Genomic DNA, 10,667 nt, shown 5'->3' on the forward strand with positions numbered 1-10,667 from the left:
TCAAGTTTCAAGGAAATTATATATATTTCCTTGAAACTTGACAATAATCCTCTCTAGAGTGCTAATTATGCTGATCTTAGAGGAAATCAAAATGGGTCTTACAAAATTCACTTCAATTCATGCAATCTTCAGAGGCGGTAAACTGGTATGGAACCCAGTGCCCAGTCCCCTGGTCTCTTGAACTGAAGCTTGACTCCTGAGCATATTTTATGTCTTCCTCTATTTAATAGACTTGAACTTGTTAAATAAAATGATTGTCACACATAGATATGTATAGTCAGCTTTGCTGTCACTGGCACATACTACCTGACAGTCTTGGAAGGGCTCAGCAGAGTGGACATGCTTAGTTCACTGTAGCCAGGAAACGGAGCCAGGGAACAGCGCCAGTGGGGCGAGGTCTAGGGACCAGCTACAGTGTCCTAGATCATGGCATCCTGGTCACCCAGACCACTCGGATGCATGCCTTACTAATCCTGGGAACTCATCAGTTCCCAAGCCAATTAAACTGACACAGTTATGCTTAACACTCAAGACACCAGTTACAGAAAAATCCAAAGAACAGAAGTTTAAACAAGAAACAGTTTCCTAACCCATAGAAGCAGAAACAGTCCTGAGTCAGGGAGCTCTGGTGTGACTGCTTCATAGAGTGCCAAGAAAGCCAGACTCCTGTCTTGTGGCCACCATGTTCATGTCTTTCACTCAAAAGGGTGCCAGAATTACAGGTGGATTCCAGGCAGGAAAAAGAGTGGGCAGCATAGCACACTTCCCAGCAGTCCTCTCTGTCCTAGTCCTCCTACACCTCTCCTTACATGTCTTCACCCACGTAGGACAGGGGTGTACAGCATAACTAAGCATGACTCCAGGAGGTAGCAGTTACTCAGATGAGTCTGGTATGGTCATTGTTTTCATTTTGTATTATATTCCCTTCTGCACATAAGGAAATACAAGTTCCAAGCATCTGAATTGCATATCGTCACTCCACGGCTGTACCTGATAATGTCAAACTCTGAGCCAAAGCACCTGCTGGGCAGTAAATGTTCACTCTGAGCTACATCCAAACACTGTGTTCTTTACCAGAATGGTGGGAGGAAGCCTGGGACTACAGAAATGAGGACCTGAAGACAACCTCTGAAAGAAGGAAATGATTCAACCCCTGCACCCAAATGGAGCCCAGAAGAGCCCAGTGTTGACAGGGCCGGAACCTCTCCCTGGGGGCACATGTGTGGCACTTTCTCACACTTTCTGGGATAGGAACTGTGCCAGGAAGACTGGGGCCTCAAGGATAATCTGCACCCTGGTTCCTGGTACCTGCAAATAGGCAAAGGTAACTTTGCCCATGTGATTGACCTGATGGATTCTGAGACAGATTCTCCTGGATTATCAAGCCGTGTCCAATCCAATCATGAGTCCTTAAAGGCAGAAAAACTTTGCAGATGGTGGTGAGCAGGGGACCTGAAAGTGGAAAAGGTTCAGAGAGCTGGCTGCATCTTGCTGGTTCAGAGTTGGGGCGGCACAAACTAGAGTGGCCTTGGGGTAAAAGGCAGAGCCAGCTTCAAACTGTGGGGAAGTAAGGACCTGAACCATCCAGCCACATGCAACTAAATGCTGTCATCACCAAAGACCCAGGGAACAGACTCTTGGCACCTGCAGGGAAGAGCAGAGCCTGGCTTAGGACTGGCACAGTCTGTTGGACCTTGTGACCTGCAGGACTATAAGGAAAAACTTGTGTTCCTTAAGCCACAGATTGTGGTAATTTTTCACAGCAGTAAAAGAAAGCAAACATAAGGGCAGAATATAGAACATAGGAAAATATCTTACTTCCTAACTCCTCAGAAAGAATTACCCCAGAAAAGACACGGTGACTCTGTTCCTGTGGCACTTGTAACTGACATCAAGGCCATGAACTATGTGAGTCACAAGATCAGGTGTAACAACCTGACTGAGACCCACATAGCTGAGCAGCTTTGAGGGCCGCTTACAAGACCAAGAGGCATGGCTTGTCCGTGTCAGCATCATGTCTCAAGATATATTGAGAACTCTTGAGAAATCTATAAAAGAGAATACATTGAAAATGCAAAACTTGCCACAGAAAGAAATTTGTTGCATTCTTTTTTGGGGAAATGTTGTTTCAAAAATGAGTGCTGAATTTGTCACATTTATGTTATTCAGTCTCAACACCACCATGTTATATGTTCCTCTAGAACATCAGTGGCAAGCCTATGGCACACATGCCACGGTCCAATCTGTCATCACTGAAAACGCTAAACAGTTCACCATCACTGTTCTAGAACATCAAAGCCAAAGTCTTGAGTCTTTGTGTTTGAGCTACATAGTATCAAGCTTGACCACTGAAACTCAAAAAAATGGTGTGGCTGGTGGGAACTTTATTTAAGCGCTAATAATTGTTAATATTTATATGTCACTTGGAGTAAGATAAAAGGAATTTACCCAAAGTGGATGAATATAAGATAGCAGAGCCCCAGAAGAGGCTTACATGAAGCAGGTGAGCTAATGACATGGAACTCCAGAACAGGCTTCCCAAACCCCAGGCAACGCTAAGGCAGCGATGGACACACATACAAGGAGGCAGAATAAAACCCAGTGCGCGCTTGTGCTCAGGAGGCTTGCTTACTGCAGGGGAGAGCTGAGGGCTCCCAGCGTTCTCAGGTGCTCCTGCCTTTACATCTAAGTGGAGGCACCTAGGGACAGGGAAAGGGGAGGGGCTAGGTCCACAGGGGCTACACAGGGACCAAGAAGTGACGAGTCACAGAGGATAAGACTGACAGAGAGGGACAAAGATAGAAAGAGAAAACGACTAAGAAAGGAAAAACCAAAGAATGATTCCACAAAACAGCTTGGAAGGAATTAATTCAACAAACTAAGAAAAAAAATGCAGTGGAAGAGAAAAAGCAGAGAAACAGCCAGAAAGCCCAGGGCTCAACGATAATGTGATATCGTTCCCATGACAGTTACTTAACAGTGTGAAAGTCAGAAATCACTGAAAAAAAAAATTCCCAGTTATATGTTAAGAATCTATTTCAGTTAGTGTATATTATTTGTTTATATAACTAAAAATCAATGTGTATAAAATATGTAGTCTGAATAAATTGTATAAATTATATGAATCATAAATTTGTACAAAAATATGGAAATTAGTCTGAATATGGTTATGATATAAGGTTTCTCATATCCACAGGGATTTTTTCTAATAATCCTATTTGAGGAAAACCAAATAACAGACTCCAGGTAAACAACACAGAAGTGAACTCAAATTCACAATTCATTTAAGATTCCCCTTCAGCCCCTAATCTGTTGGTCCATGAGCAGAGTTGTGTTCTAGTAGCACTAATTCTCCACTCAACAATTCCAGGCTAAAATGTAGGACCTTTCATAAGAACTTCATGCCTTATTATGCAGGTCTGGCTCATTCTCCCATCTGCACTTCACCCATTCATTCCAGCACCAAACACTCAGTCTACAAGCTCAGCACTGGCTCTAATGTATTACCTTACTCATCCTTGAGCACTGAACTGTGTAGCTTCCACTTTTAAGCAGGCTTTAAAATCCAACTTAGTTCTGTCCTAGTCACTGTCCTCTGGACCATAAATGTACACAGAATCTAGCTTGGACTTCTCCCCATCAAATGTCTACTCCAGCTGGTTCTGACCCTTGACACCTGTGACTGCTCCTCAATCCCAGTATTCGCTGTTACTCCAACATTTGAGACCTTCATTGCTCATGTATGCTGTTTAAGGAAACAGGATCGACCCTGAGCGTGGTGATGCATGCCTGTGATCCCTACACTCTAGGAGCCTGCAGAAGGAAGACGGAAAGTTTGAACCTAGCCTGGGCAATTTAGTGCCTTAAGAAGAAGCTGTATCAAAATGTTAAATTTCTAAAAGGGACTGGAATGTAGAGCATACAATGACCAGTAGCACAAACAAGCAAAGACTTGTGTTCAGTTCAAAAGTCTCCACAATACGTTCACTCTAACTCTAAGCAGATGTAATTTCCCACAGGGCTAAAACCAGACAAGCCAACCTGCTGTTCTTCCCTGTTCCCCAAAAAGCAGATCCTAAACCTGGGGTTTTCTTCACCTTGAATTCCAATAGTGCATTATTCAGATGAAAAGCCTCCTTATCCTTAAATACTTGTATAAAATCTACACAAGTAGCATTCTGTTCCTGCGTAGAATTCTCATAGAAATGTACAAAAACTATGTCTGGTACCGTATTAAGGTATCTCTTTTAGTCTCTACTCAACGGTGAGCTGCCATATAGTCACCATCTTTCCATCCACTTTGTCTTAGTCACTGTCTCATCTCCAGGGCCAATACCTGACACCCATAGCTTAAAGAAACAGAAGTTTATTTCAATCTCTCCTTGGCTGGATCCAAGGCAGGACAGGCATGTTGGAAGCCATTCCTGCAGTAAGCAGACCCCACCTCCCAACAGGAAGTCAGCTGTGTCACCCCATGACTTCCTGAAGGCCCCATCTGTGAGTGCATGAAGCCTCTGGAGACATTCTCCATCTAAGCCACGACTGTTTCAACAGCTAACACACAGTACTTCATAAGCACTTGCTGAATTGAATGCACTTAGCTGTTCCCAACTACTAAAGCTGAATACTTAAGTGACTGACATACTTCAAAAGCTTTTTAAAAATATTTCAAAGAAATCAATGCTTTTGTTTTTGTTTTAGTAAAATCATAGCTGTTTATGGGGTACCCGGGGCTGCTTTGAAAATTCTAGATAAAAGTTTGTGTTCATGCAGTCAAGAACTTTCCTGTCCTAAAAGGCAGTTTATACCAAGGGCAATCACTGGGCCAGACCTTTATGCTGTGGACGCTAGAGGAAGACTCATGTGCCATGAACAAGCGGCCGCTAGAAGAAACAGACTTGGGATGGGATGAACATAATCACTTCCAACCAGCTCAAACCAAAATAAGTACATTTCTTATGATTCACAGTATGAGAATCCCAGTGGAGTGCACCTTAAAAGGCACAGTGTGCCTGACACAGCTGCTGCGAGGCAGGACCAAAACAGTTATCCTTGTTTGACCTTTGGGGCCTTAAATCAATAACAGACCCAGACTACATGGAATAAACCACACTGCCTTCATATTCAGAATAATTTCCATATTTGTGTAGAAATAAATTTATGATTCATATAATTTATGTATTTACTCGGACTACATATTCTTATAGACATTGATTTTTAGATATATAAACGCAAATAATATACAATAACTAAAATACATTGTATCATGTCTGACATATAGCTGGGAATCTTCACTGGGGTCCAATGGCCCAGAACCACTAGGCTAGGCTATCTTGTGTCTGTCTATCATCTGGCTCCCTGGCCATTCATCTATCCACGCACCCATCCATGCCAGAGCCCTCTCGTGCAGCACTATAATAACAGCATGTTATACATATATACACACTATGAACTCATTTTGTATCAGACATTATTCTGTGTTTTTTTTTCTACACATCAAATCTTCCAGCAATTGCCTAATGCAGTCACTGTTGATATCCTGTTTTACAGATAAAGAAATCAAGGCTCAGATGGTTAAGTAACTGCCCATGTTCACACAGCTCGTGGGACCCTGACTGGAATCTTGTATATTTTCCCTCAGGCTCTATGTACCTCACAATATTTTGATGCACTGTAAGTACAGGATTATCGTTTCTTGTGTAGCAGATGTTACCCAATTTCTGACAGGGATCTATGGGGTTTACCTCAGGGACAAAGGCCCAAATGCATGTACAAGAATCTGCTACATCTTCATTCTAGTTATGAAGCTAGAACTCTTTTGGAAAACAATTAAGAAGTTAAATCTCAAGCACAGGACAAGTTGGTGAGGAGGTCTATGCGCTGAGTAAAGATCTCTTCTGGGCCTAACAAACATGGTCGAAGCATCGCAGAAGCATATTTTGCACAAAAAGCCTCTAAAGGCACTGGTTTGCAAGGCAAGAATTATTTCATTCAAACTTAAGATGAAGAGAGTTTCGCTTCCTATAGAAATGCACAAAAACAAACATAACTGGGTAGGTGGTGACTCAGTACTGCATTTAGCATCAGGACAGACTGACATGAGGAAGACTTTGAGAAAACAGCCATTGGCTTCCTGGGAAGGAGAAGCCCCAAGACTCCCCTCTGCATAGTTCCATGGGAGGACACCAGCTCCGGTCCTCCACAGGAAGGGCAGTTCACCTCACGGCACTCACTGGGTTCACCACCTGAAGGCCACTTCCCGCTTCTTTATTTTCTGTTGAAACAATAGAAAAAGCCCAAGAAAATTTGTTCAAAACTCATGATATTAAGGAAGGCTTGCCAGAGGTAATGAAAGCCAGAGAAGCTGAGTAACAATTGAATTTGGAATGAAATATTAGACATTACTTAGCTTTCCTTCCAAAGGGCTATCCTTCATAATTCCACAGCTCATGGGCTGATAAAGTTAAAATAACAAGTTGTGGTCATTGACGCGTTTAAAGGCTGAGCTTCAGCCTTCACCAGGTAAACAAACCACACACATGCACCTGTTCATATCCAAATTACTTCTCCAAAATTCTTGCCAATGTCAACAGTCTGAATATGAAGAACACTCACAATGTATTCCTAGGCCTGGACACCAAGAAAAAATATTTTGCTATGAACTCAGTTTTGATCCCTCTGTTACTATTGGATATCTTGGTCCTAGCTCCATCGAGGATAAAATAAGTTACTATTTTTCCATGTTGATTCACCAAACCTTCCTTGGAAGGCCTTGTGTTGTCCTTTTACTAATGGAATTCTTGTATCTCTCACAAGAAATTAATCTAGGCTCTTGGCCTTAAATCAATGGCCCTTTCTAATAGCAGGCCCTAAATCACTTCTTCAAAATGTGCAAGGGAAATAAATGTGTTTTACCCCACCCTTATAAAATTCCAAATTTCTTGGCAACTCCAAATTTTAGCAGCTACAACAACACAAGAACAACTGCTGAGGTAGATGTATTCCTGATTATTTTTCTGTGTTACAGTTTCATATGCAGACCCTTGTCTGTGAATTATATCCTAATTGTGAAAGGACAAAACAGAGCTTAAAGACAAAATCTGCTCCCCTGGAATTGAGGAAAATAATACCTCCATGCATCTCCAAGGTGAAACTAACACACAGTTTTGTTTTTTGTTTTTTGTTGTTTTTTTTTTAATCTTCAGACCTTATGATTAATATTCTCGATGAGGGTAGGGGTGCTCAAAAAATAACTTCATTTGCAAAGACACTTGGAAATTTAAAATAAGAAATTCAAATAGAGACAAGTGAAATTTAGAATTAAGTGAAGGAAGCTTACAAGTTTTATTTCATCTAAGTTTGAATCCCAAGGGAAAGAAAAGTATTGCAATGAATACTGCCAGAAATGCCTGGCCAAGAAAAAAAAAGTATGAGCTCTCAGCTGATTGCAGTAATGTCCGTGGCGTTCTCTGTAGCAAGGCGAGGGTCCGCCCTGCTAGCTCCCAAAAAGCTGCAGAAGCCGCACCTGGAAGAGCTGGCCTCCCCGCCTTACCTGCGCAGGTGTTCCCGTCGTAGGTCTCGCAGACCCACTCGTGGCACTCGCACAGCGGCCCGAAGTACGTGCCTGGCTCGGTCACGTGGCAGATGCAGACGCCGCAGTCGCACCGGCCCCGGCCATGGCACAGGGCGGTGCCCGGGGGCTGCCCAGGTGCTCGGCAGCGGCGCTCGGACTCCGCCCGGGACAGCCTGCAGGGGGCGCCCGACCAGCTCCTGGTGGGCGAGAGAGAGAGCCAGGCCAGGTCAGACGCCAGCGTTGCCCCTTTTGCAGCCCTTGTGTCCCCACTCCCGCGTGCAGAGGTTCAATCCCACCGAGAGCAGGCGCGAGGTCCGTGTCCTCTGGGAGTCACGCACTCCATGCAAGGCCTGAGCTTCCCCAGACCAGCAGGCACCATGCAAGCACCTAGGACGTGACCCGGACTTCCTCCCGGGGCAGAGGGGTCCAGCCTTGCGCCTCGAGGTTCGGGACCGAGTCTTAAATGCACGTGTAGATTAGACACAAATTCATACAAAGCACGACACTTGTCCCACTTCTCAGTTCTCTTTTTTAGAAAGTCTCATTGCCATCTGATAATCAGGAGACGATTAGTTCATATTTTTTAAAGGGAGGATGCGTACAGTATATAGTAAGCGTGTAAATATATATTATATATATATAGTCATAGGACACAGCGCTTTTATTTTAATTTTCACTAAGCAGTCTTTATAAACTCTTCTAGAAAAGTTTAGCAGTGGGAATGCACCACCAATTCTCCTTCTGAATGTAATAGAAACGCAATACAGCCCGGAAGATGAGGCTGGCAAGCAGAGACACTGCAGCAGTTGTCCGCCGGGAGGTCGTTCGGGCACCTGTACGCGCACCCCTTAACTCGTGAGAGAAATTCCTCGGGGACGTGTTTGCAGAGGGAGAAGTGGTGATTTTGTGCACTGATTGCATTTTTCCAAAGGAAAAGCAGAAGAACAGAGAGGGAACAACTCCGGGCTGGACAAGAAGCACAGGAAGGCGAGCGGGCTGGAGAGCGCGTGCCCGGGGTCCAGGCGGGCGCCGGCTTTCAGCGGGGGACAGGCGTCGCCCGCTCCCGGGACAGGTCGGCCCGCCTGCACCGCCGCGCTGCAAATGGGACTCACCTGAGAGAGGGCGAGAAGCTCTGCGGCGGCCCGGCCGACAGCCCGGCGACAAGCAGGGGCGGCAGCAGCAGCCAGAAGTCCCCGAAGCTTGGGGGGCGCATGCTGGGCTCGGGCTCGGCAGGAGTGCGCGGTGGCCGGGCAGAGGGACCCGCGGACAGCGCTCAGGTTTCGGCTCCGCCCGCAGCCGCAAGACTTGCGAAGCGCTCGGGGCGGGGTGCGTGTGCCAAGCCCGGAGCGCAGAGGCTGGGCAGGGGAGTAATTAGAAACAGTTGTACAAGCAGATGGTTTATTTTGACACTAAAAAATAAAGTCCTGTTCATGGATCTGAGAAAATCATTTCTTTCTCCAAGTACAGACCCCAGAACTACTGACAAGAGAATATTTGGGTTGGCTGATAGTAAAGGGAGCAGTTAAAACTGTCCTGCAGATGGGGAAGGGGAAAGGGGTGCTGGGAACCCCTGAGGGCTGGGGCAGGAGTGACTCCCACAGGCGGGCTTTGAAGGAGATGCCCGGTCTGGGTGTGAGAGGTGGCAGATCAACCACGCAGGACCTACAGCTTCTGCTGGGGTCTTCGTGCTTTGTTCTAAGTGGTGGGCATTCCTTTCTGAAGTCTCTGTAAAGGAATGCTATGCTTCCAGCTACTGGGGCCAGTCCCTTGTAACATCTCGTTTTTTTCTTGAGTTGCACGGTTTAAATTGTAGTTGTCCCGGAGTCTCCCCAACCACCCCCCGTATCAAAGGTGGGGAAATAAAATACAATGTCTTTATGAGGAAACTTGCATGGGAAAAAAATTAATGTCACTTCTTATTTGTCTACTTATTCACCAGCTGCTTACAATGATTTGTTTTCTGTTGTTGTGTTTGTTTTTTGGTGTGTGTATGTGTGTGTTACCAGGGATTGAACCAAGGGCTGCTGCACTGAGCTACATCCACACATACACACACACACACACACGCACGCACGCACGCACACATTTTTAATTTTCAGTTTTTACTAGGAGGCAGGCTCCAGCAAAGTCACTACATTCCCCAGGCTGTGCTCAAGACTTCAACCCTCCTGCCTCAGCCTCCTGGAGATCTGGATTGTACAGACGTAGCCATAAGGCCAACTACACATTGCTTTATCAGCTGCACAGCTTTCAGATGCCAGGCTCTGTACCAGAAGGCAGGGAGAAGAGAGGCAAGAAGAGTCATGCAGCGGGCTGTGACATGAAGCAAAACATCAAACAAAACCCCACAAACACAAAAAGACAAATACATGCAGAAAATACAGTTTCCACCTAGATCAAGGCACCTGCTGTTATCTAAGAAGGCAGCATTGGGCTAAGGGAAGGAGGGAATTAAATTGAGTGATAATAGGAAGCTGGTAGAAGACAGAAACCATTCTGATTTTACTTGCACTTCAGTGACAAAGACGTGGAAAGTAAAGAGATCAACGGGTTTGCCTCCACTCACAGAGGGGCTTACCGGGAGATTTCAGTTGAAATCCAGCAGACACAAAGAGCACACACCACTACCCCATCACGTGACCATGTAGGAGGTGTGAGGGGATCACTTGGTGAAGAAACCATTCTTCATGCGCCCTAGAAAGAGCACTTTAGATGCAATGTTTCCTCATGAAATGGAGCCACCCAAGAAGCATGGTTCTGCAGCTTGTTAATCAGAGAGAATGAACTTCTCACTTCTCCCTGCACTTGTCAGACCTGCCCCAGATCTCCTGAGTCGCAGGACACATTTAAATGTGATCTCAAGAAGCCTGCACACACATCACGATTAGCAAACCTTCCAAGCACAGGACCCAGGGTGCAGGCTGAGTCCCTGGATGTAGGAGTGGTATTTCCCTGTCTAATCCTTCTAGTCACATTCCTCCTAGCCTCGCGTACTGCCATGAGAATGTAGCCTCACCAGCCAACATCGAGAAACTTTGGTGAATCAGAGAACATGGAAGCAATAGAAGAGAAACACTCATCTCAACGTCTGCCC

General features: G+C 45.3%; 1 protein-coding gene across 1 annotated transcript in view; it reads right to left on the reverse strand.

Annotated features, from left to right (window-relative positions):
• Positions 1-8,891, reverse strand: part of Itgbl1 (integrin subunit beta like 1) — a 240,908-nt gene extending 232,017 nt beyond the window's left edge. The window contains exons 1-2 of the mRNA XM_004631180.2: positions 8,686-8,891; positions 7,553-7,770 (exon numbers count right to left, since the gene is read on the reverse strand). Of these exons, the coding sequence (XP_004631237.1) occupies positions 7,553-7,770; positions 8,686-8,786 (319 nt within the window). The 5' untranslated portion in view covers positions 8,787-8,891. The remainder of the gene's footprint in view (positions 1-7,552; positions 7,771-8,685) is intronic.
• Positions 8,892-10,667: the final 1,776 nt, after the last annotated feature.

Source organism: Octodon degus, unplaced genomic scaffold (assembly GCF_000260255.1).
Source record: "Octodon degus isolate 3935 unplaced genomic scaffold, OctDeg1.0 scaffold00039, whole genome shotgun sequence".
NCBI lineage: Eukaryota > Metazoa > Chordata > Mammalia > Rodentia > Octodontidae > Octodon > Octodon degus.